This window comes from Cyprinodon tularosa, unplaced genomic scaffold (genome assembly GCF_016077235.1).
Source record: "Cyprinodon tularosa strain WSP-4 unplaced genomic scaffold, ASM1607723v1 ctg196, whole genome shotgun sequence".
Taxonomy (NCBI): domain Eukaryota; kingdom Metazoa; phylum Chordata; class Actinopteri; order Cyprinodontiformes; family Cyprinodontidae; genus Cyprinodon; species Cyprinodon tularosa.
In genome coordinates this window covers 1,499,448-1,526,153 of record NW_024038715.1, presented here as the reverse complement: position 1 = coordinate 1,526,153, position 26,706 = coordinate 1,499,448, and the positions used below count along the sequence as shown (strand labels likewise).

The 26,706-nt window shown below is 36.1% G+C and overlaps 3 protein-coding genes across 7 annotated transcripts in view; 2 read left to right on the top strand and 1 right to left on the bottom strand.

The window, feature by feature from the left end:
• Positions 1–45: 45 nt before the first annotated feature.
• Positions 46–11,436, top strand: ak3 (adenylate kinase 3). Its single transcript, XM_038283660.1, has 5 exons — positions 46–744; positions 4,730–4,849; positions 5,049–5,221; positions 6,690–6,808; positions 10,208–11,436. The coding sequence occupies exons 1-5, from the start codon at positions 597–599 to the stop codon at positions 10,317–10,319; spliced, it is 672 nt and encodes a 223-aa protein (XP_038139588.1). The 5' UTR covers positions 46–596; the 3' UTR covers positions 10,320–11,436.
• Positions 11,437–12,070: 634 nt separating this feature from the next.
• cdc37l1 (cell division cycle 37-like 1) lies at positions 12,071–23,317 on the bottom strand. Its single transcript, XM_038283623.1, has 7 exons — positions 22,984–23,317; positions 21,413–21,712; positions 21,241–21,334; positions 20,947–21,062; positions 20,038–20,160; positions 19,658–19,828; positions 12,071–15,026 (listed from the first exon to the last, which is right to left on the bottom strand). Exons 1-7 carry the CDS (start codon positions 23,086–23,088, stop codon positions 14,907–14,909), a joined length of 1,029 nt encoding a protein of 342 aa, XP_038139551.1. The 5' UTR covers positions 23,089–23,317; the 3' UTR covers positions 12,071–14,906.
• Positions 23,318–25,173: 1,856 nt separating this feature from the next.
• Positions 25,174–26,706, top strand: part of exd3 (exonuclease 3'-5' domain containing 3) — a 57,165-nt gene continuing 55,632 nt past the window's right edge. For 2 of the 5 annotated variants that reach the window (XM_038283621.1, XM_038283618.1), the window contains exon 1: positions 25,290–25,420. The gene's annotated coding sequence lies outside the window, so the exon portion shown is untranslated. Of the gene's footprint in view, positions 25,207–25,289; positions 25,421–26,706 lie in introns of those variants that run through there. The other 3 variants (XM_038283620.1, XM_038283619.1, XM_038283622.1) reach the window with 3 other exon arrangements.

Genomic DNA, 26,706 nt, shown 5'->3' with positions numbered 1-26,706 from the left:
GGCTAAAACAATTGCCAAAGGAACCTAACCCAAACAGTGGTACAACCGCACGTTTTTTTTGCTCATATTTGTATATTTTTTATTTCACTAAATAATGGTTTTGGCCAGTGTGATTCAGCAGCTGGAATTTTTCGTTCTTGCAGAGCTGCAGGTTTGTTCGATCAAAAGCATCGAGGCTGGGAAAGGATTAATGAGCTTCCCTACATGCTGCCTTAGCTCCGCACACCATTTATATAACCGCATTATACAATAAAAGGATCGCTATTAAAAGCAAAAGCGGTGACACAAGGAGTCTTGTTTCTGCACATGTTATTCTTCCTGCACAGATCTTCATCTGCCTCTGCTGGCTGAGTTGGCTCTGCTTTCCTTTATCCTCCTCTGTCTCCTCCTCCTCCTTTTAGTCAAAGCAGAGCCCAAGGAACAGAGCACTGACACTGCCTGCTTTAAGACTCGCCCCATTGTTGCGTAGTTTGCAAAAAAAAAAAAAAAAAAAAAAAACACCACTATCTGTCTTTCTACTTGCTTCGACCCAGTGTGATTGAAGCAATCAAGAAGAGGGTTTAACTCTTAATTGTGCAGCACGTCTGTTGGGAATCATGGTTCTGCAGAGAGTGATCCGCGCTGTCATCATGGGACCTCCAGGATCGGGGAAGGGAACCGTGTCAGCTCGCATTACCAAAAGTTTTGGACTGCAGCACATGTCTAGTGGGGACATTTTAAGAGCCAACATCAAGGAAAAAACAGGTAAGATAAAAAAACAAAAAAACATCAGAAATATATATTCTCCCTGTCATTTATAAATTCCCTGTACTTTTCCTCACTCTCCTTTCAAAGTTTGCTGTTTCATTTTGCAGAAAAAGGCAGTTAGTTGTGTTCTGCATGCTGTGATAAGAGCACCACCCTTATACATTTCTTATCTTCCAGCTACATACCTCAGATCAGGGGGATAAAACTCAAGTTTAAGTTAAAACAGGTTTGCAGGGTTAATAGGTGTCCTTTTTTATGTTTATACTGCAAACATTTACACCAAACACCTGAACTTTGGAAGGCAGCCCCTGCTTCTTAATTTCATATTGGTGTAAACTATTTTAAAAAAAGCTGTAAAAGAAGGTGTAACTTTGAACTTTTGCTCCCTGGGAGGACTGCTGATAAAGAAGTTTTCTATAACAGCTGCACTACAGAAAATCCACTATACTGACAGAGGATGCCAGATCTACACTAAATCTGGAGGCTTGATTCCTATCCAAGTTTCACCGGTTAAATTTAAATTCTTCATCTATAATGATTAAATAATAAAGCAGCATTTAATAACGGCTGATATGGGCCACATGGAGTAATATGTTTACTCAGTAAATGTGCATTAAGTTTGAGTTTAAATGTAATCATAATCCGTTGCAAGCATGTTTTTTAAAGTGTTATTTGAACACATTGATTCATATTTAGTGCCTTTTGTTAAATGGGTACTGATAATGCTTAATTGAAATTGCCACATCATTCCTTGGACTTTGATTGTGCTGCTCATTTCCATTATATTTAGATTAAGGTTTAAGTCTTTTCTTCGTATTTAAGGTTTGCATAACGATCGTGTTAGAATTACACTGATGGCTTTTACTTTTTTTTCTGGAGGCGTTTGACCTAGTTTGTCTAAACCAATACAAAGAAAACCTTGAAGTTTTCTTCTTGTGTTTGATTATAAAGTTTGACCTCTTGCACTGTGTCGTGTTCACGTCGGCAGCAGTCAGGAAGTTTCAGCAAGACTTGTTAGAAAATCACTTCCTTCAGTTGGATTTTGACCTACATCAGTGAAAATGAATAAGCAAAAAAAAGGCTTTCACCTTTCAAATGTCCTTTATCCGTAAGTTTTTTTGCTCCACTGTGCTGCTGGAATGTACTTAATCCTGTTGCATTGTAAGTTTTGTTGATGTACAGCTCTTAGAATTCTCTTGTTACTGAAACGGGCTATACAAATAAACTTGCCTTGCCTTGCCCTGCTTTTATTCTTTTGCATAGCGCCTCGTAAAACGATTCAGTCCTGCTGAACTTTTACGTTTTCATTTCGTTAATTACTTTTTTATGTGAAAGTTCAATGCAGACTTGTGCATTCTAATTAGATTTAACAATAAAAAAATAAAAGAATCAAAATAGAAAATTTTGTATTCGGCCTACTTTACTCTAATACCCCTAAATAAAATTCATCTAGTTGCCTAAATAGCAAGTAGAGTCCAGCTGTGTTTAAATGAACCTCTAGAAAATTACAGCCGGTGTTATGAAGGCTTCAGAAGTTTGTAAGTGAACAAACATCAGTCCCATGCAGACCAGGGAACATGGCAGACGGCTCACAGATAAAGTTGTAGGTTTAAAAAAACCATAAAACAGATCATAAAACAATAATCTAAGAGCTCAACGGCTCCCAGAGGCCTGCTTTTGAACTTTCTGTGTTCTGTTTCAAAGTAATATTTGTGTATTTTGAATTGTGTGAAACACATTTTTACTCCGAGGCCATGGTTCTCGACCGGAAAAAGGTGGCATGTCCCCTTCGGGTTGGAGGGGAGTCCTTGCCTCAAGTGGAGGAGTTCAAGTATCTTGGGGTCCTGTTCACGAGTGAGGGAAGAATGGAGCGGGAGATCGATAGACGGATCGGTGCGGCTGCTGCAATAATGCGGACGCTGCACCGGTCTGTCCTGGTGAAGAGAGAGCTGAGCGAAAAGGCAAAGCTCTCAATTTACCGGTCGGTCTACGTTCCTACCCTCACCTATGGTCATGAAATTTGGATCATGACCGAAAGAACGAGATCCCGGATACAAGCGGCTGAAATGAGCTTTCTCCGCAGGGTGGCTGGGCTCTCCCTTAGAGATAGGGTGAGGAGCTCGGTCATTCGGGAGAGGCTCAGTGTAGAGCCGGTTCTCCTCCACATCGAGAGGAGTCAGTTGAGGTGGCTCGGACATCTTCTTCGGATGCCCCCTGGACGCCTCCCTCGGGAGGTGTTCCAGGCATGTCCCACCGGGAGGAGGCCCAGGGGACGGCCCAGGACACGCTGGAGAGACTATGTCTCTCGGCTGGCCTGGGAGCGCCTAGGGCTTCCCCCAACAGAGCTGGAGGAGGTGTCTGCGGAGAGGGAAGTCTGGGAGTCTCTGCTTAGTCTGCTGCCCCCGCGACCCGGTTCCGGATAAAGCGGGAGACGACGAGTACGAGTACGAGTACATTTTTACCGTTGTAAAAAACGTCCTTTTCACACAAACTTTGCATTGTTTGCAACCATACTGCAGTGTTATAAAAAACAGTTTATTCTTACCTTCCCTGGGGATATCTGATCCTTTGTTGCTAAATTATTTAACTTGCAGTGCTTAATTTCTTCTCTGCAAACCTTTTAATAAAGATGCATTAACATTCCTCCACTAACTAGCATTTCCACAAATTTTTCATGGAAGATGTTGTCTGCTGTCAAATGCATGCTTGCTCTCTTTAGTGGCCGAATATGGTAGCACCAGTTCATGTGTAAGGCTAAGCAACATCAGATGAATCGATTATTGAAATAAACATAAACTAATCTGGTAGTCAGATCAAATCTTTACCTACATTAATGGTACATAGACTCTAAGTTGGGTTATTTGCTAAAAAAAACAAAAAAACATAATCATTGCAGAAATGAATACAAAACTACAAAAATATTTTCCATTTAAGATAAAAATATTTATATTATAAATCTATAATTACAAGTTACTAAAAGTACTTATTTTTAGATTAATTGAATAAAAAAAAGAATAATTATTGAAAGTATCAGTAGGCTTGTGTTTACTAAAACCATAAAATAAACATAAAGTAATCATTGTATAAAAAAAAAAAAAATCTAAATGCGTATCTTATTATTCTATCTACCAAACATCTTTAGTGTGTGTTGAATAGCACAATGCTGACACTAAAACCATCTGAAGCCATGTATTTCCATGTATGTATATTTTATGTGATAGTCATAGATAGCTGTAATGTTCAAAGACATTCTTTTGTCAGATTAGATTTTTTTTGTCTTTTAACTTACAAATAAAAATCTTAAAAGTGTGGCATGCATTTGTATTCAATCTCCCCAGTGGCCTTACTTTGTAGGGTCATCCTTTCAAGCTTTACTTATCAACAATCTGAAAGTTTTACAGATTCTTTTCTTCTTAACAGTGGAGTCGGACAGCCTGGAGATTAGTTTGGCACAGATGCCCATTCAGATATACTGCTGGACTTTGACTAGACCATTCTAATACCTACCCTGTGCATTGATGGGAGACACTGTTGTCCATGGCTGTATTTCTTAATGTCCTGCAGGAGGGGGATCCTCCACACTTTCAGCAGCCGTCCTAAGACCTATTAGCATTAAGCTCCATAATGATCTTATTTCAAGTATCTGTTGCTTTGCTGGTGAGATGTTTAAAGCTGGGCATGTTATTTTCTGAGCTAAATATGCTTTATACTTTGTTCTGCTGCCCTTAGAGGCCTGTAGTTTTACTTAGGTCGAGCTACATGCAGTTGGACTCTATTTATTGGTTATATTTTGATTGTGATTGTTTGAAATTTTAATCACAAATCTGTGAATAAAATCCAGGTCAAACATACAAAAAATTTTACAACCTCATTGGAAATAACTTAAATAAGCTTAGAGATTGTTAAAGCTGGATTGAAACAATCATTGCCTAAACCCTAAACAACGACCTTTATCTCATGGCTCTGTTCTCGTCTGCACCAGAGCTCGGCCTGTTAATGAAGTCCTGCATCGATCAGGGACAGCTGGTACCTGATGACATCATGTCCCGTCTCATCCTGAACGACCTGAGGAAGATAGACAACAATGGCTGGCTGCTTGATGGTATTAGGAGTTTTTTTAATCAATATTGCCTGTTTAAGATCAGCTCACAAGAGGTGGGCTATCAACACTTATTTTTAATTATAGATAAACCACTTAAGAGAGTTTTTAATCTCACTGGTTCTTGCATGTATGCAGATTTGTATTTTTCCACCTGATCACTTGCCCTCCTTAGATCCGTTTATCTGTCTTTTGTTCCCAGGGTTTCCTCGGACTGTGTCCCAGGCGGAGGCTCTTGATCATGCCTACTCTATAGATACAGTCATCAACTTGAATGTACCTTTCCAGACCATCAAAGAAAGGCTGACCTCCCGTTGGACCCACATCCCAAGTGGCAGAGTCTATAATACTGATTTCAATCCACCTAAAGTTCCTGTAATTACCCCTCTCTGACATATATCAGTATATCTGGTGTTTACTGTAAAAAAAAATAATCAAACAACCAGGAGAAAACTTTATTTAAGTGTGAATAGTTTGTTTGTTTTCGTGGGTTTTGCTTGGGAAAAGCTTTCCAGAAGCAGATTGAATAAATATTGATTTCTGACGAGAAGCTGTATTGACTCAAAACAGCATAAAGGTGGAATATAGCTGCGGGCAGAAGGGAGATTGCCAAATGGTTCTGCAGGTCACAGCTGCCACGGCAGCTTAATCTGACCTTGTTAAAAGCTCAACTGTAAAATGGAGATAGGGGGGAAAAAAAACAAGTTTCTACTTTGTAGAGATTCAAAGAGCAATGAAAGGATGCACAAAAACAAACAGCAGAACATTTAAAAAGTTGTTCTTCACAATGATCTTTCTTGATCATGGTGAAAAGGAAATGTAGGACTTGGAAGATTGTAATAATTGTGAACCAAATTTTAAATGATCACAATAATAACATAAAAGAAGATTCTTCACTGAATCATTATTTTTCAATTGATTTTTTTTTAGGTTTAGATAATGATAAAGATTTTATCATAAGGCTGTCTCTACCAAGGTTACCATTAAATGCAATGAGTGCTGTTTCTTTTTTTGTTTTTAAATTGCACATATGGTTTATAAGTAGTTTTTTTCAGCGGCAGCACCAATGCTAGAGGTGATAAAATGATGCATGAAATCATTTGAAGTACTTCTCTAATCAGTGCTTCTGATTAACATTTCAGCGTCAGACTCCACAGCTTAAGGAGGAAAGTAAAATAATCTGCCATAAACTGAAATAATATTAAAATGGGAAATACATGGAAAAATAAGCTCTTCTTCAGATGGAGAGAAAGGTTGGGTAGATGATTTATAGTTTATATTCTCTTAGTCACGTGTGGCGCCTGTAACATCTCTAAATAAACGGTTCCCTGTTCATTGTTGGCAAGCACCACCTTTGTGGTTCAGGGCTGGATGCTTCTACTCCTGTTTGGCACAGGAACATTTTACAGAACAAGTTGGGTCAAAGTAGCTAAGTATGCAGTGGTTTCCTCTTTATACTAGACAAATAAGACAATATTTTCTTTGCCTCCTCTGAAAAATAGATTTCAGTCTCCTTTCCTTCCCTTTTAAGCTGCAGAGAGATATTTCTAATTGCATCATTTAGAAATCAAAAACTAAACCATTTTTGCAAGTTTTTTTATTAATCAAATGTCAATGCTTATATACATAAATGAATTAAACTAATAATCTTAAAAAGTAATGATAAATAAACTGTTAAACTAATGCCTTTTAATGCTTTAGATTGCTGTTTAACTGAGGGTTTAGGCATGAGTTATAGCAAAGCCCACATTTTGCAGATTTCATCAAATATGGTCAAACATTTGCAGAAAAAAATAAAGATAAATAAATGAAGTAATGGCATCTTTTAATCTTCTGTTTCCAGGGTTTGGATGATGTGACTGGAGAGCCTTTGGTCCAGAGAGATGATGACAGACCAGAGACGGTCACAAGGAGACTAAAATCCTATGAAAACCAAACAGAGCCCGTCCTAGAGTACTACAGGTAGAGCCTGCTCAAATATAAACAAAAAACATTTATAGGACAAAGATAATTTAAACAGAGTCAATTATCACCTTTCTTTTCTTCCAAATCGGTGGTTTTGTTTTTTAAATCAGAGAGGAAACTTGTGTGCAAATAATATCTGAATTGTTGAATAACAATCAACATTTCTGGTTGGTTTTTGGTTAAAGAGGCTTTTCATGACATTCCCAACTGGGGGTACGCATACCCCTACTGATCCGCATGTGCATTGCAGGTAGTACATGAAAATATTTGATTTCTTAGGTAGTAAAATAAAATTGGGCTGGGATCTGTTCTCCTATGTGAGCATCCAATTGAAACATTAAACAAGCTTTTATTAACCAAAAAGTAAGTTTTTCTTATATGTTTGAGTTCAACAAAACAGAGCAGAGGAACAGACTGGAAGTAAAGAACAGCCTGGGATCATCTGTTTTTCACACTGAGCTATCAGAGCTCATTAAAGCAGCTCAGGCGTTTTGATAAAAACAAAGTCAAACAAATTAAATAGGTCTGACTTTAATTTTTTTTCTGTAGTTTGCTCAGAATTAATCAAGTTTAAATGTGATTATAAGGGAGTTAGGTACTCAGAGAACCTTTATTAATACAGGTTTATAATATGATTTTTTAAATTTACTTTTGATTCCTTACCAATTTCAGGCAACATATTTGTGTTTTTTTTTTAATCTTAGATGGAAAGAATACAATGCCTAAGAATTAAATACTCAGGTTAAAAGATTTAGTAAAGTAGTTTTTGTTTTATAATCAGTTATTGTATGTTCCACTTTTGGAAAATCATCAATACTTTTGACTGAGAGGGGAACTCATGGTAAGTAATACTGCTCAAAGGGGTACACAAGTCAAAAAAGGTTGGGAAACACTGCCCTAAGGTAATTAAGAGTTTGAAAAAGCTCATCAGACTGCTTCAACAAAATCTGCATTCATTTACACAAAATATCAGTTCATTAAAACATGTTTATATTTTTTCGAGGCTTTAAGATCTCTCTTTAAGCTCCCAGACAGTTCATTTGAATTTAGTAAAGCAAGCCAGAAACCTGAGGTAAACCAGACAAACAATCACATATTGGTTGGCCTGTCATGTGAGCGCTGGAAGTGAAGCACAAGTGAGTCTTTATTATTCACCGTTTTAACTAATTCCACACAAGAAATGGATCCAGGATGCATTTTTTTCTCTTTTTTTTTTTTTTTTTTTTTTGCTTTATCTAACCAATTTAAAGGATTCCTATTCACTTAACTCTGGTTGGGGTATCAGCATTTGAGCATTAAGTCATGGAGAAAATGGTTTAATGTAGGGGAAGGGTCAGAGCTAATGAACCCTGACCTCTCCAGCAGCAGTGACCAAGTAGCTGCTTAAGAATCACGTTCCAAAGGATACACCGGGGGATGGGGAGGACTGCTTTCTTCCTAATGTCAAGTAGACAGAAACATGTAAATGTTTATTTTAAACGTGCAGTCTCCATACACCAGTACTGTAAGGAGACCAAGGGTGTTTGTAACACTTTTTGCTTCAGCATATCTAACCCTTTGATACGGTTTTTACATTTTTATACAAAAAATAGTACCCATACACCTCTGTGATTATAACACAGACTTGGTCAGTTAATGTCAAATGAAGAAAGTAAAATCCTTATATTCATTCTTGAAGTTTAACATGGAGGACTGTAAAGCTTAAAAAATATTACAACATGTCAGCCACTGTTCACCTCTGTTAGCTTAGCTTGTTTAAGATTATTTGAGGAAACATTTAAAAAACTCTAAATCAAGTCATAGACTCTGCATGACACTGATAACACCAAACTGAAATAATGCATTTTTGCACAATATATATTTGTCTTGAAATGCTCTGAACTTCCATATCAATGCGTTTTTGCACCATGTTTCTTCTCCCATGCTGTTTACATTTGATCACAGCTGCATTTTATAAAATGGAAATGTTCATTTCACTGCTAAGCTGCTGCTCATTTACTGTCTGAAAGATGTATAACACTAAATTTTGTTTTGTATACACTCTGTGTATACAAAATGACAATAACATTTGTATTAGTCTACATCATATGATTGAGAAGCAAATATTTCCACCTGAAAATTGTAATTGGAATCTGTCTGCTATTGTATCAGTATAAAAAGAGTAACTTTTGAAGATTTTTTACTTCTTTTCCTCAATAAAACTGGAAGACATCAGCTTTAAGCCTCAGCATCCAGCATGTGAGGTTAGAGGAGGGATGGTATAACATCGAAGGAATCATATGACTTCAATCTCCCCCTTAAACCTCTCGACTTTTTAAAATGTTGTAACCACACATTTTTACGTATTCTTAAACTTGTGTAACCAAAGAGAAAGCCTTAGTAATTTTCCCTTAAAAAAAATAAAATAAAACCTAAAAAGTGTGACAAGCAATGGTAGTCAATCTACTTGAATAAATACTATGATATACAAATATTTATAAACAGTAATTCACAATTATGAACAGATATGCAAAGCTGCTTTTTATATTTTCATTTGTAAAAATGATCCAAATATTTAATCACTTTTTATCACTTTATAATTAGATGCAATTTGGCGTTTGCTCTTTATAAAATCCACATAATGTCTAATGATTAACCAATAATCAAACGAGAAAAGGGACTTTTACGAAGCACCCCATGCATGACTTGCAGAACTACAGCAGGGCTCTAAAATGATTTCCTTGGTGTAAATAAGATGAGACGGTGATAAATAATTAAGAAACATCCGTAAATAATTTGACATTTACCGTGTATAAACTAATCATTAAACAAGAAAGGAAAAAAAATGTCTTCTTTTTATAACATTAAGTTTTTGACAATAGCAAATAATAGACATCTTGGGTTGGTAATAGTCAAGTCAAATAATCTTTATTGTAATGACAGTTTAAAATGAGAGGTAATATTTATCCAGGTTAGCTTGTAACAGTCTTTTGTAGATCCATCAAACTGTAATATCTATTCTCCACATCCACCCTTATCCCAAACGATACCTTTGTACAATAGGATTTGTTTGTGACATTTGCAAACTGCCATAAAATAATGAAGTCATATAGCTTCAGGAAAATAAGCGCTGAAGCTCATCTAATGTGGTACTGATTTGATGCAAGGGTTATATTCTAAAGATTGAATACAGTCTCTAAAGATTGTTTAACCAAATATTGGTTTAAGGTTGTGCACACTTAACTTTCTAATAATAACACATTTGCTTTTCAGCTGCACAGGATAAATGTGACATTTATATCTATATCACAAACTTGACTTTTAAACAGGATGTGTAGACTTTTATTCATTTATTTTTTTTAACAATGTTTATGAACATTGCAAACTTTACACTGCATTTCTTTTTCTTCGTCTCAGGAGTAAAGGTGTGCTGGAGACCTTTACGGGGACAGAAACCAACAAGATATGGCCACACGTTGAAGCTTTCCTCCACAGAAAGTTCTCTGCCCTCAGTCAAAGAGCTGCCTAACCGCCGAAGTACAAAGATTACCTGAAGGCTACTAACGAAAAACCGTCCAATCAAGTCGCAGAATGTATATAATTGAATATGGATAATTTGTGTTTAATGAAGGTAAAGCCTTTAAATTTGTAAATGAAGATTTATCTATTTTACTAAATACTAAGTAAGACTACTACCTACATTAGTCTTTTTTATATCTAATCTTTGAACTGTGTCGGTGAAACAATTTAGGGGAAATTCGGATGAGTGTCTGCAAAACCTCTAGCATGATGCTGTTACTATGTCCACTTTGTGCCTTTATAAATCCAGAAGATAATGACTGAATTAAACATGAAGTTTTGCAACAGTACATCAGGGATTTAGTTTGCACAAGATGCTGCAGGAAGAAGGCGGGAGCTGTTTTGGTATGTCCTGGTGACCATGACCAGGTTAAGCTCCTCTAAATGTAATCCCATTACATACAAACTGCCATTAGCTAAACATCCACAGAGGACTTTAAAAGAAAAGATAAATCCTTGATAAGAAGCAACTATTTTGTAGTGTTACAATAAGAGTGCATATCTGATTCTTCTAGTTCTAGTTCCTTTAGATGGATCAAATTGTTTGGTTTTAGTGTAGTTTATGCCTTTGCCGCACTTCATTGGCAGTCTGAAAAAAGGTACATTTTGTTCCGATAATCATGGACCAGTTTAAATCATTTCTATATTAACATTAATGCATATCGTAAATTTAAAAAAGGTATAACATCTTATTTTAACCATGTCAAGTCTTACTAATGATGCCTCTTTAACACTCCATTCCTTTGAATTTCATTGCCATTCCTAGTTGCAACTACATTATTTCTTGTAAGCAATTGTTGGCATTTATCTTGACTGACCAGATGGCTGAAAAACACACAAACACATACGTTGACACAATACAGGGTTAAATGTTGTTGGAAGGTATTAGCTTGCAGTTTTTTGCACATTGCTCTGAATGTTTGCCCTGTTAAAAAGCCTTAATAACGCAGTGCACTGTATGTGATCGTTCTACTTTCCTAAACACTTCCATGCATTGTAAAAATGCAAAACAAAAACGATCTTTTCACTTGGATATTTATGAATCGCAATAAACTTGTTGTACTATACTTGAATTACTGTATTTCCTTTAATAATTTTGTCTCCCTTTAATGACTTTGTTAGAGCTGTTTGTACCTATTGATCAAAGGCAGACATGCAGAACTCCATTATTGTTCTGGTTCTAAAAAGCTTTACTTTTGTTTTTTTATTCCATCAGCTTTAATCTTACACTAAATATAATATTATCCAACCTGTAATTTAAGTATTTGCTCATTTTCCAATTCAAAACTCTCTAGTTGTGTATTATTTACAGTTCCAAACTCAAAAATCCAATTTTGGCTATTGGAGTAAAAATAAATTTCGATAGTAAAGATGATTTGACAGTGTGGCGTTTTATTTTTTGTTTCGGTATTTGTGCGACAAATAAGCTTTACTTTAAACAATATCAACATTTAGTTTAGAATTATTTTTTCTTCAGTTTTCTTTTAATAATGAAATAAAATAAATAAATATTTGCTACGCCTGACTTTTGGTCCAGTTTTAGTAACCTTGTTTTATTCTTACAAGCTGATGGTTAAAGCTAGAAATGCTAACAAATAAACTGCTATATCATCCTAAATGTTAATATAGGCTGCAAAATCTGCAAAAATCCTGGAGTTGAGATTCAGCCATTGAGGAAATTGGATGAACATATAGGATAAATCTCTGTAAAAAGCATTTTATTCTTTCAAAAGGTTTCTGTGGAAGAGAAGACGAAACAAACTTTGAGAACTGATTCCTTTTTTTGTCAAACTGGTTAGGGAAATGAAAATAAACAAAATCAGAGCTCAGTGATAAAAAAAAAAAAACAGACACTCGTTAAATGTGAGATTTTAGGGCATTTATCTTAGAAGTGGTGGCTATAGTCACAGCACACATTTGGCAAAAGCTAACTTCAGCATTATCCACTATAAATATAGAGAGGATCTCAGCATTTGAAAATAAAAGTGGCTCAGTGTTACATAATACTAACAAAACTGACAAATGTAAACCCTTAATTTAGATGGCCATGCCAGAGACACCAGATAAAAAAAAATGACCAACACCTGTCCTAAAATAGAGATTTTACCTGGAAGATGATATGTTATTAAAAATCGGTATGAATCATTTAAATGCATGTGCAACTGTTTTGGTTTCCCTGTATTGTAGAGAGCAAACAGTAGTATAGTTGACCAGAGCTAATTATTGAACTTTAGAGCATTTCAGTCTGTAGTTTTATTTATCTGCTGTAGTAGCTGAATGCAGAGTAGGTTTAGGTAATAAGGGGTCTGTGGTGAGACGATGGCGCTGCTAAAAACTCAATGAATCACCCAGCTGCTATGAGTCACAGATTACATTCCCATAACTGGAAAACATCTCAGTGATTGTGCTACTCAGCAGGTTTGAACATTTACAGCTTTTATCAGATAAGAACCATTGTTCTTATGGGATCAGATAAAGAAAACACATAATTGGGGTAAAAGCTCCACAGTGAGGACAAAGGAAGACATGCTGAAAATGGAAAGGACCAACAATCATATAACCAGGGCTAATTTTCACAGTTGTTTAAATAAACTGGAAAAATGGGGGAAAGCAAAAAGTTTCCTAAAATGATAACATCGGGTAACAAAAGTTACATGCACAAATTTTATGAGTGGAAAACATTGAAACACTACTTTAAAAGTCTAAGCCAATAATGTAATAAAAAAATTTGTATGGTGCCTTAAGTTGAAACATTTTAGAGTGAGCAGTTCAGTTTCTTTAAATGTAAAAAAGACCTAAAGGGTGAAAGCAAAAAGAAAAACTTCCTCTTAAGCTCGTTAAGTACAGTCCCTTCTTCACCTTTCATTCAGAACAAACAGTGTATATTTGTGATATCTACATGTAGAAATCTGAAAAGTGTGGCATGCACAGCCTGTTAATTTAATAACCCTAAATACAATCCAAAGCATCATGTTTCCTTGTTAGTAATAGAGATTACCTGCATGTCATTTAATCTCAGGATAAAAACAGCTGCTTTGTGAAGGCGTTTTTCTTTTTAGACACTATAATCCAATCAGAATCATGAAGACATAGCAGGGTGACCTCAGCTTTAAAATTGTGGAGAACTTTAAAAAAAGAGTTAAATCATAAACTGGCGTTTCAAGCTTTATGCATCTCACAGAGCTCGGATTGATTCATGATTACAAAAAGGCTGTCCACCAAAAAATACAGGCTGGGCAAGGAGAATATTAAACACAAAAGAAGCCAAGCAGCCCATGGTAACACTGGAAGAGCTGCAGACATCTAAATTAAGGTAGTTTAAACAAACAGTTGACAGGAAAACTATCACAGACTCAGCATAATTTGCCACAGTCATTGAATCTTAATGAAGGACATAAAAGCCTGTCTTTGTAATGTGAAAATGTTACAAGGCACAGTGCCTGTATGAAGAATGCTGAAAATTGCAATATACTGTATTCTGTTTTGCTAGATGTAATAATTAAGGTTTAAATTCAGTTGATCAAAGGGCCTTAAAGTCGACATGAAGAAATTTCTGTGATGTAAAATAATTGGAATAATCTTTCTTAAAAGTGCATCAGCCTTTCAGCAGATTGAACTTCAACCCAATGATCACACATGTGTTTTAAGGCCACTATAATTATTATAAACCTGCTACTTTTTCCATTATTCATCTTATTACACCACACTAGCCATAAAACAGGCCACCTTAAATGGGGAAGGCAGACTAAAGCTGAATATCTTGTTGTGGTAGCATCCTGTCTTTTTAAATCCGGTGATTAGCAAAAATAAAAATAAATAAATCCCCCAAAACTGCAAATGCATTATTTATTTTACCTCTGGTTATCACAACAAAAACTGCTCCAGTTCACATATTCACTCTAGCTGCTCCTTGTAGATGATCCTAAGGCAGAAACCTCTGATTGTTTTGGGAACTAAGGCCCTTACTGCACATGATTTGTAAAATGGAGATAGCGGTATGTATACCAATAAGGTACAGATATTTATGAAAGTTTTAAACAAATGGGCTAAAGATAAACCTAATTATGAAGAATTTATTTCCACATTATTGTATCTGAAATAAAACAAAAGTCTTCCAATTTTTTCTGGTTGTCTATATTTTGACACCAACTGTGTCTGACCTGGTCCTGATTTGCTGCACCTACCTTTTTAGGATCTCCTGTATTTTCTGAACTAAGTGTGCTAAATGTTATTTCCTTCTTTGAGAAGAAAAGGTTATACACTGCTGCACATTATATGCATTCACTAGCTGGCAGGCCACACTGCAGCGAGAGCCAAATGCTAAAGCCAAAGCTCAACAAAATGTGTCATTAGCAAAACATAATTTCCTCCTGTTTCTGCTGCAAGATGCAACAAACAAGCGGATCAGTTCTCCATTTATTCCTGCTCTGCAGCCGTGTATCCGCCTGGTGTCCTGGATGGAGGTTTACAAACTCAGATTGTTCCTACGTGGACAAACGACTGAGATGGGAGAAGAGCAGGGTTGGAGTGACGGTCATTAAGAGATTTCCATCATCCGGTTGTCTTCTGTTTCTGTGGCGTCATCCTTTGTCCATTTCCCTGTACTCGTCCACAGTCCAGCCTCTAAACAGTGCTTCATCTTGTATTCAGCATCCTCCTACAAGCCAAAAAACAAGAAAAAAGGATTAAATACATCAGAGTATAATTGTCAGTATTTCTAAAACGTTTTAAAAAGCTGCATACAGACACAGCTCTGGAATGTAATTTATTCAACCCCCCCCCCCCAAAAAAAAAGAACCTAAAAATAAGCTTTATATTCAACAACATCAAGAAATAAAAGCATCATAATCCAGTATTAACATCCTCCATTATCCTGAGAGGCAGGATTTCCATTGCTGAGCAAATGTTGGCAACTAATCACGGTGTGGGGCCAGCAGCGGGGATGTGGCCGACGATCTCTCCCCAGCTTAACAAAAGCCTTTTCAAAGTATAATGAAAAGTTTGCTGAATAAAATTAGGCAAACTAGCTTGTTTTTGTATCTTAGCTATAGGTTAGCTTAGCTAGAGGTTTGTCAAAGAGAGCTGCAAGTATTAAAACTCCTACCAGAAAGTAAATCCTTTGTTTCTACACTCTGGTTTAGATTAATCTATATCAGTTAGGTGGACGAGTTTTTGGCCACAAGGCTGCTTTCCTTTAAAGTGGTAGAGCTTGGATAGATCCGTCTACAGTGGGATTTGGTCCTCACTAAATAAACTTGATTTTTAATTAAAAGAATAGACAGGAAGAATACATTCTGGAGAATGAATAAGAATTTATATGAACTAGTTTACCTTAGGGGCGTAGTTTAGTTTTACCCAGTTTTAACTTATATACCTTATTTTCCAGAAATAGAGTGCTCTCACTACAAGCCACACCCACGCATTTTTTTTTTACTAGGAAACATACAAATATATAAGCTGCACTTGGCTATAAGCCGCTGATATCTACAGAACTGTCCCCCAACAAACCTCTAGGGGGTTCTCTACATATCCCCACTAGAGTAGGGACGAGGAAGAACCTTGGCTCCAATTAGCTTGTTGGTTGTAAGAGCTTCTAGTGAAAGATGGGGCTTTTTTAGCTTATTATTTAAGCTTTGCAGGAGTTGCAGTCTCTTCAGTGGTATCAAAGCTTTAATGCGGCAAATAAAAGACAAAATCTCTGAACTAGGGGTGTTTGCTCCCAGTCGTGCCTGCTGCTAGCATGGGCTTGTGCTAAATGAAAGCCCCTTCTTCTCTGATCTCTGCCCCCTGTGGTTAGGAAAAATCCACAGAAAAGCCGCACTTTCCTATAAGCTGCATGGTTAAAAATGTGGGGACAAAGTAGTGGCTTATAGCCCAGAAAACACCATACTTTTTAACAATTCAAACAGGAGGGACTAGAGCACCCTGGTCAAGATGGCAGCAGTTAAAACATTTATATATTATCAAAAGTCTCAAAACTAAAGCATCACTGAAATAATTCAAATTACAAGAGATTTCAGAAGATTAATCCAATGCATTTAAGAAAATAGCTGTATCCTGTTGAACGTATGTCAAACTTTTTACAAACTAAATAAAGAGATTAATTTCTTTAACAACAAATGATTGTATATTAAATGATTAAATTACAAGAGAACAGCAGATTTCAAAACTGGAGGATCTCAGTTGGTCCAGAAATATTAAAGAGCCTAGTGAAGACGTTTGCAACTAGTGGGTCCTTGGACCATCCACAGCAGCTCTTACTAACTTCCGCTAAAACCGATAAGGAACCAAACAGTGTGCTTAAATAAAGATATACTGCAGGTCTAGGCATTGTTTCATTAAATAAGTGCTCTGAATTTATACAAAATGACAGGTAATGTACTTTTTAGAGCCATGTTTGTCATTAGGTTCAAAGCACTTTCTCCTTTTCTGTCAACAATATCAGCAGTCCATGGAAGAAAATGTATCCATATCCAGATTTTATGAAGTGGATTAAATGGATTAAATATGTAAGCTCATTTAAAAACCAACCTTTTAAACATAAAAGTTGGCAATAAACTAATGTTTTCCCAGATGTTAAAGTGATGATATTCTACTGCCAAAAAACAACAACAAAGCAATATTTCAACATACTTAGTAAAGCCTCTGTCCTTTCCAGTGCTGCACCAGAACACTCAATTATGCTTTTTGCCAGATCAAATATAATCTGAATTCAACTAAAAGTGGGCAAAAAACAAAAACAGATATATACAGACTCCAATCAAACACATAAAGGTCAAATAAAACACATAGGGCCGGATTTATCAAGATCCAATTTTGCGTGCAGTAATTTGCGCTCGCAAACTGGAATTTTGTGCGAGGGGCTGAACCATGATTTGCGGGTGATTTAACAAGAGCGATTGCGTAACTAGTGGCAGGTGCAAAACTGTTGGAGACGCCCTATTTAAATGATGGTTTTGCGCGTTTTGTGGTTTGCGGCAAAGTAGTTTGTAGTTTGTGCAAACTAGTGCATTAAGAAATTTTCTCCCACCCCCTCCAAAAAAAGAAATATATATATATATATACTTTGGCAACCTTTATTCCCTAAGGTGGTATGTGGCTGAATTTCTACTTCACCGCAGTAAAAAAAAAAAAAAACAAAAAAAAAAAACCCAGGTGTTTTGTATCGGCCTGTAGAAAAATGCACATACCAAATGGCTCACAAGAAGTGACTGTTGATAAGATGACTGCGCGTATGCATCCTTGCAGCATTGGCATGTTGCTCCACAGGCGCAAGGCGGGAGGTCGGGGTTCTCTCCGGTAGGGCGTCAGGGCGACATGGCATTTAGAACGTCGGACAGCACTTCTGAAAAACGAGATTGGGAGATCCCAGCTCTCGCTGCAACCGTACGCTGGAATGACCCAGATGCAAAAAAGTGCAATGTTGCAAGGAGTTTTGTGATATCTGGTAGGCCTATTGCGTGGGTCCTCCTTGTGGCTCCAAATCCATTCGGAGTTCCCCCAACAGCTCCAAAATGGCAATGCTGGATAAACGATATGTTTTGATGATCGTTTCCTCGTTCATTCCAAAAATATTCACACGGAGTGAAAAAATGCATTCTCTGCGTCTCCTTGCTTCATTTCCATGTCTCCTTCTTGCGACAATAACCGCTGCCCTGTGTGCGCAATTACGCATACAGACCATTTGCACCTTCTTTTGAAACGTGTTAAATATAGAGTCAGATACCGTCAGCAAAATTGCTTTCAGGTTTAATAAATCACTTTGCGAGTGCTAAATTAATATATTTACATGTTCTCCCACATCCTCCCACAAGACGCACTTTTGCGTGCAAACGCCCAATATTGAATATTCATTGCAGAAAAAGTACTAAATGGATAAGAGGCGCTATTTAGCACGTTTTAAAGACCAAATCCTTTTAGCACGCTGTTGATAGATCAGTTTGTACATTTTTTAGCGTGCGCAGTGAAATAGCTCACGTTTTAATACACGCAAACCGTTGATAGATCCGGCCCATAGAGTTCTGTCAGGAAAACATAAATATACCCTTTTGGCCTTGATCATAATAGGAAAGGAGCAGCCAGGTGCAGCTTATATTGTATAGCCACATTCAATTTATTTCTGGGATTAATAAAATAATTTTAGAAATATGTTAGTAATGACCTCAGAGGAGCGTCTGCTGCTTTCTGTTAATTTGGAAGGTGTCAATTTAACAAAACAAAACCCTTAAAGTTCAATCATAAGCATAAAACAGCTCACACAGCTGCCAATCCCACTAGAAGTGGGAATACTAACAAACTGAAACCTTGGCCAAAGGTTTGTGATCTAAGAGATCAACTAAAATACAGATACACTCAGTTATGTTTACCCCTAAGTAAATACATAGATATAACTAAAGATATTTGTTTAGGAAGGATTACAAAGTTTTGTCAAAGAAAGAATTTAGCAGGAAGAAAAAAGGTTTCTTGAAGGCTCGCCTTAAAAAAGGACAAAGCCCGAATGGAGACGCCTGGGCAGCTTCTGCTTACCGGTAATAAATAATGATATGTTGGTTCAACTGAGGTTCAATTTCAGTCACTTTAGATCTGAAAAAGCAAGTTAACTTGTTATCATGACCTGAGACATTGATCCTTGTTAACATGGATCTGATCTAAATAAAATGATACTTGCAACATGCAAGAAACTCCAGTTTCATAGAAATTTTGTCCGATTTTTTTTTTTTTTTTTAAGAAAACCCGTTTTAAAACAAATGTATATATGTCATCATTTTTTTCCATTTTTCTCAAATAACTATAAAGCACATAAAAAAATACCAAGGGTTGCAAGTAAAATATTTCATCTAAGTTATGTTTAATATCTAAAGAAAAATTCAAAATATACTGCTTTGATTTTATGGGTTATAAAATAAAATAAAAAAGTATGTGAAGAAAAAAAACAAAAACAAAAAACAGGGAATTTAAGAGGCTTACGTGATTTTAATTAAAAGGAAATTCTTTCCCATTCCCACCAGGTTTTTTAAGAAAGAAGTTTGTAAAACATAGACATCCAGAATTTCTTTAACAATCTGAAGCCACATGGGCTAAACCGAACATAAAAATGCCCTTTCTTTCAAAAAGTAAACACGTTTTGAAGATATATAAATTAAAAAGCAATTGCATTAGCAACACTGGTCCCAACATGAAAAAAAACACACACAAAAAATGCTTTTTAGTGCCACCTATCAGTTGAACAGGATAACTACAAGAAGTCACAAGACAAAGTGGTGCCTAAGTAAATGTAGCAGTGTGTACCTGTGATATAAAGTCTGTTGTTCCTTTGGTGTTCGCTCTGTAGCCTGTGCCATCATTCTGCTGGTCAACATTTAAAGCATCGTTTCTACATTTAGCAGCATATTCTTTAACTCTCTGTTTGAAGGATTCTAATTCTGCATGAAAAGCTTCAAGGTACACATCTTGTCCCTCCTGCAAAGAAAAAAAAAATACAATTACATAAAAAAAAAATAAAAAAAAGGTGAAATGGTATAGAGAAAAATGGAGACAGAATGAGCAAATGAAGCTGAAAAAGCTTTTTTTTTTTTTTTATAAATTCTCTATAAATTCGCTTGTATCATTGCAACAGTATAAAGCTAAGGTGAGAGTTGAGATTAGAATACTTAAACTATGTGACTTACTTTGGCTTTGTGGAAGAACTGCCTAAAGCAGCCTCTGGGATCTTGCTGAGAATTTGAGGCCATTTCTAAGATAAACTGCATAACCACTGCTTGGTGCGCCACCTGCTCCATAAGTGCTTCTTTCTGGAAGACAAACAGCATAAAACAATCAAGGTATATTACAAGGATATCTGTTTGACCTCCTTAAACAAGAACAAAAAAAAAAAGACTTTACCTACCGTAAATGTGCAGTGTCTGATGGATGAAAAAAATCAAGCTCATTGAAGCTACAGGTGTCAGGACAAAGTAATTGATGTGATTCTGTACAGTATTTGAATATGTTGTTGGGTTTTAATTTTGGTGATCAGTGAGCATGTCTTTTCAAATTCTAAAATCTTAATCACAAAACTCTTCTTGCTTACTAGTACTTTACACATTCGGGGGGATTTGTTTTGGTGATCAGGTGAGACAGGCAACGGGGCAAACATACACTTAACATGAATACGTTTAGAATAAACAAATGCAAGTCATAATGGAAGAGCACCAGTACATCTATTAAGATTAAATAAAGGCAGTATACAATTTGATTAAACAAACAGATAACATTGAGCTAGTTTTTGTATTGTTTGTTTTTTGTTTAATCTCCAAAAGGAAAAGTAAGAACTTTAAACAATGCCATGCTAATTGAATATGTTTTTTCACTTAAAGTCATCATTTAAAACCAGCTTTTTAAATTTATTACATTTAGTGTAAACAAAAAAAAAATGCGTGGCCTAAAGATATCTTTGAGTATGCAAATATTTTTTCTGTGCATTATGCATGTGCGTTACAACAAAACTACATATTGGTTGTACTTGGAGCTGTTTAGTGTTTCTTGGATCTTTTGGCTACAGATGATTATAAAAGCAATACCACCATCATGCTACTTACTCCTTGTTGCTGTAATCGAATGCACCACAGGACTAAAAAATTAGCAGTTTCCTCACAGATGAGCTGTGGCATGTGTGAGAGGAATCGCTGACTGTCATCCCATCTCCGTAGCATACCTGGAACAACAGATTCATGACTTATCAAAATTTAAGGACTGAAAGCACAAAATGTAAAAAATAATGTAGTCTAAACCTTTCCAAATATTAAAGAAAGGATCATAGCAAAATTACTTCTTTAGGGCTTTTTTTGCCTAAAGGAGAAAAACGCTGGATTTATCCTGTGTGCTTCACTCACCAAAATGCCTGAGCTCTTGTTCATACTTCTGAAGAAACGTATTGCAGTTGTCCTGATCCATTTCCACAGACTGATGCTGAAAATTAAATATACTCTAGAAGAAGAAGAAAAAAAAATAAGGTGTATGTAAAGAAGAAACAGGAGTGCCAAACTCCATCTCTTTAAGGTTTACCTTATCAAAAACGTCCCAACTGCCTGTGGCACCAAGCACGGGACTGCGGCTCGGTTCTGGACCTCCCAGCAACTTCTCCTTGCGCCGCCACTCCTGCTCTGTGTTTGTGAGCTCTGTTGGACAAGCGAGGGTTCGAGCGCGTTCCTGCTCCAGCGATTCAGAACTGTGGACTCCCAAAGAGCACAGCTGGTCCTGCGCTTCAGCCAGCCTCCAGCTGGAGACGATGGAGGCCTTCACACAGCGCTGTTGGCTCTGGCAAAGTGACGCCATGGGGCAGCCACAAAGGGGGGACGATGGTGTCTAGAGAAATTTTATCAAGGGAAATTTTATCATTTTAAAAGTTATGAGATTCAGAAGCAACACGTGATGCTAATGGAGTTTTTTGTCAACAGTGTGACGTAAATTGAAACTAAAATGAGGTAAATGTAAGCTGTAATAGTAAAGACAACTTAAAATTCTAAAAGAACAAGGTAAAAAAACAAAATGAATTATGCAGAAAATCTAGCATATTAGCAAACAACATAAATTCTTAGAGAGGAGGAGATCTTGATGATGGAATTAAAACATAGAGAAGTTTAAATTTTACTGCATAATAAAAAGAACATAAATAAAAAAGGTAGATATTTTTTTGTGAGCAGGTCTCGCAAGATTTAGATTTACAAGGGAGTTGATTTCAAACACACCTTTAAATTAACCTACCTACTTTCATGGACAAGGGATGCAAATTAAAATGTTTACAGACTTAAATACAACATGCATTTACAGGCTCTGGTTTTTTGTACCCAACCTTAAATCTAGACAATGTACAGAGATGACTTATGGTTCCGGATGTTACGATTTAATATTTCCATTTCTGATACTACATATCATGAAGAAATCATACATATTTTAACTAATGTAGTATTTGTTGGATGTTAGAAAAAGCCTGATCAATATGGCATCAGGACATCTTTTATAATGAAGATACATGAGATAGCACTTCTGAGAAAACAATGATTAGTATAACTGCTGTAGATGCACCATAAAGTTTTTCCTGCTGTTTACAGATTTACATTTTTTCTTTAAGATCTGAGTGATCATTTTTGCCTATATATATTCTGTGTTTTTTCTTTAAGACAAATTTCAAAAACATATTGTTTTTAGTTAAAATTAGCCCTCTAAATTGGTATACTTATTCAGTTCATATCTACTAACCCCTCAGCAACTACAATGAGCAATCATCCGATCTTACCTATCCATGTTCTGAGTACAATCTTTTGTCCGATTATTGTCGTTTTTTGCTTTTATTTTCAATGAAAACATCGAAGTGCAAAAGAAAATCTATCTTTGATTCTGTTAGCTACTTCTAAAACACTGCAAATATTAGATTTGTATACACTGTCTAAAGGATATCTGACCATAATAGTCGCAAAAACAGTTATTGATGTACAACTAGTTGTAATTTAAATATTTCTGTCTAATTTTAACCCTTCTGAAATGCTATTAGCTTGCTAGCATCTGATAAAGGGAACTTGATTTTGGTTCAAGTTGAATGCTAATAGCTTGGCTAATTAGATTTAAAGCGTTTTTACCTGTTGGTTGGGATGGAAACCAGCAAAACTTCCCATCGACTGACTTGGGTCGTTATTCTGCTCACCATTTGCTTGAAATGGAGCTCCGTGTCCCATCCACGCCATGGCTGCAACTCTCACAGTAGTTTGCCCGTTTGATGTGCTAGCTAATGCTAGCAACGGTTAAGGAACCCCGCACAGTTTGGCCCTTTTATATTAAGCCCTCCGCCACGGCAGTGTCGGATATAAAGAGTGGGTTGAACGGTTTGAGGGTAAAATTGGAAGTATGATTCAATAGAACAGTGCGTCGGTCTCACAAACAATAATAACAACCGTTGCTCCAACTAATCAGAGTGCAGCTTCTTCTTCTTCTTATTGATTTTTATTGGCGGTTGGCAAAAAACGTTAGGTGAGCATTACCGCCACCAACTGGTATGGAGTGTGGACTACATGGCAGAAAAAAAATAAATAAAAAAAAAAAAAAAATAAATAAAAATAAATAAATAAATAAAACTATACCCTATTATACAACCTAATCTGTTTCAAAAATTCAAATATAACCCGATATCCTCTGCTTCCTGATTCCTTCTGCAATAAATCGACAATGTCAAGTTTCATTTTCATGTCACTAAGTTTCCTTATTAACCTGTTTCTCTGTATCGAATATTTACTACAATTTAAAATGACATGTTCCACAGTCTCATCTTCCCCACAGTCACATTTCCCTGTCTGATGTTTCCCTATCAAAAATAACGATCTATTCAATCCAGTGTGTCCTATTCTAAGTCGAGAAATAATAATCTCTTCTCTCCTGTTCCTTTCTGATCTTCTCATTGGTCCAATTCTCTTTTGTATTTTATAAAGCCACCTTCCTTTCTTTTCTTCATTCCATAACTTTTGCCACCTCTCTTTTGCTTTTTGTTTAATTATACCCTTTATTTCTGTTATACCAAAACTAACATTAATGTCTACCCTTAACTTATTGGTACTCTCCTTAGCCATCCTGTCTGCCCTTTCATTTCCTTTTATCTCGTTATGTGCCGGAACCCAAACAAAATTTACCACTAGCCCCATCATATTTATTCTGTAAAGTGTTTGTTGTATTTCAAGTAATATATCTGGTCTACTGACTGACTGATTATTTTGCAAACTGACTAATGACGAACTGGAATCTGAGCAAATGATAGATTTTAATGGTCTTACCTCTTCCACCCATTGAACTGCTAAAAGCAAAGCTAGCATTTCACCGGTATATACTGAAACTCCATCACTAATCCTTTTTCCAACATTAATATGAAACTGTGGTATAATAAATGCTATCCCTACCCTATTAGCAGTATTTTTTGATGCATCTGTATATATTTGTATATAATTATAATAGTTATTTAAGTGTTCTTGTACTATATATTTATTCATAATATGAAATTTATCTTTTTCCTTCTTTTCTAATAATGAGAGATCAACTTTAGCATCAGGAAGTATCCAAGGTGGAATTGCTGTTATTGGAACTGTCTGACATATATCTAACTGATTTAAATTAATTTCATTAACTTTAGTGTTTATTACCCATCCAAAGCTCTTTAATTGTTTCTTTTCCTTTTCCCAATCAGAGTGCAGCTGTTTGGGGATATGACGTATCGTGCACGCGAACACAGCGTATACCACGTGACACACTGTTTTCTACAAAATTCTATTTATTTCTAGTAAATTCGTTGTTTTTTTTATGGCCAATTCTATCTTCAGTCAGAGAAAAAAAGTAAATATATTACCCATTTACGCTGTAATTTGTTGGAGAGCTTATCTTTTTTATATTCCACTTTAATCAAACCACTCACACGTTACATAATCATTTGTAAAAGCACTTAATTTTGGTTTGAAATTATTTTATATGCTTTGAAAGAAAAAAATAATTTAAAATATCGGTTCTATAAGTTCAACTGAATAAATATAAAATATCAATACATTAAATATTAACAATTAAACTGAGTATTGCATTAAAATCTTGTATCTATCAATCTTAACAAAAGGAAGATTACATTGAGATTATAATGACGCTTCCGAAATACAGAATTATTCTCATACTTAGTCGATCAAGAATATTATAAATATTAGAATATGCCTGTTTTTACAACACTCGGCCGCTAGATGGGGTATGTTTATTGTAAACTTCCGCACAGTAGTAATTATTTCTTTTGTTTGGTCTTACAGGCAGTTGCGTGTTTTGATTAAGCCTTTTTGTAAGAGGTAAAATACATGAACTTATACTATAAAATTATTTCCGCCTAATATTATTCAAGGTCTACAGGTGACAAACGGTCTTCGAGTTGTAGGTAGAGCTGCCTGACAAATAATGCTCAGGGATAACTTTGACCCTGACAGACGCTAGTGGTGAGCTAAACATTGTGAAAGGCTCACGTTCGCGTGACGATTGCTGTAACTGAGCATAAAATAGTCAGTGGTGAGTCCGTTTAGATTATTAACATTAATAATTTGTTGTAATGAAACATGTTTGACTCAAAACAACTGTCCGGGGCGTTCTTACTCTTGTAAAACATGTCAACCTAGCTAAGTTTTTACATTTCTTGCTAGCTTATCCTGACTCACTCGTGCTAATTAATTAGAAAACATCTTGAATATTTTGTAAACGTGTCTGTGTGTTCAAAGAGGCTGGATACAGATATAATGTATCCAGTTTTTGCGCATGACAAGCTAATGCTTCCTCACAGAAAGGAGTAGGACAAGTTCCTCACCACGAGGTGGAGTTAAAAAGCAAATAGACGCTTCCTCCTTCGTCATCCTGCTCTGCACTTGGTCCTTAGCTCCGAGCTACAAAGGCCTCCGCCTCCGGAGCCTGCAGACAGGGGGAACAACCAGACTTCAGGACTAAATAACAACCTCACTCTGAAACCAAACGTTGGAGCCAGTTGGCATCGTGCCCTTTCTCAGGCTTCTGTTCCCACAGTTTTTTCCACGTATCTGCACAGAATTGCAGCAGGAATTATATTGTCTTTGTCAAAGCTTGATTTTTAGACACACAAACAGTCCTGAACACACGACAAGTCCCCCTAGATATTTTTCTTACTGATGAGTAAATATTCCAGACTCTGACTCTATCTAGCGATGCTACGGAAGAGGATTTGGGAAATGAAAAAATAAAAAATTTGACTGATTTTTAAATTCTATTTCAGTTTAATATTGGCGGGAAAGTCATAATTCTGACTTTAATCTCAGAATTCTGACCCTTTTCCTCACAATTCTGACTTTTTTCCCTCAGAATTCTGACTTTAATCTGAGAATTCTGACTTTAATCTCAGAATTCTGACCCTTTTCCTCAGAATTCTGACTTTAATCTGAGAATTCTGACTTTAATCTCAGAATTCTGAACCTTTTCCTCACAATTCTGACTTTTTTCCCTCAGAATTCTGACTTTAATCTCAGAATTCTGACCCTTTTCCTCACAATTCTGACTTTTTTCCCTCAGAATTCTGACTTTAATCTGAGAATTCTGACTTTAATCTCAGAACTCTGACCCTTTTCCTCAAAAGTCTGACTTTATTTCTCAGAATTCTAACTTTAATCTGATAATTCTGACTTTTTTTTCTTAGAATTCTGACTTTAATCTCATAATTTTGATTTTAATCTCAGAATTACGGATCTTATTGTAGATGGGAACCATGAAGGAAGAGATGTGGGAGCACTCAGCTTTACTGACACATATGTGAGTTTTTTGGGAGGGCCAGACAC

What these genes read in the sequence shown, in the direction of transcription:
- ak3 (XM_038283660.1), top strand. Translation starts at nt 597, where the DNA reads ATGGTTCTGCAGAGAGTGATCCGCGCTGTCATCATGGGACCTCCAGGA. An exon ending in CAACATCAAGGAAAAAACAG is followed by an intron (nt 745 to 4,729) that starts GTAAGATAAAAA and finishes CGTCTGCACCAG; the next exon opens with AGCTCGGCCTGTTAATGAAG. An exon ending in CAATGGCTGGCTGCTTGATG is followed by an intron (nt 4,850 to 5,048) that starts GTATTAGGAGTT and finishes TTTTGTTCCCAG; the next exon opens with GGTTTCCTCGGACTGTGTCC.
- cdc37l1 (XM_038283623.1), bottom strand. Translation starts at nt 23,088, where the DNA reads ATGGCGTGGATGGGACACGGAGCTCCATTTCAAGCAAATGGTGAGCAG. An exon ending in GTTGGGACGTTTTTGATAAG is followed by an intron (nt 21,335 to 21,412) that starts GTAAACCTTAAA and finishes TTCTTCTTCTAG; the next exon opens with AGTATATTTAATTTTCAGCA. An exon ending in TTCGATTACAGCAACAAGGA is followed by an intron (nt 20,161 to 20,946) that starts GTAAGTAGCATG and finishes TTTGTCTTCCAG; the next exon opens with AAAGAAGCACTTATGGAGCA.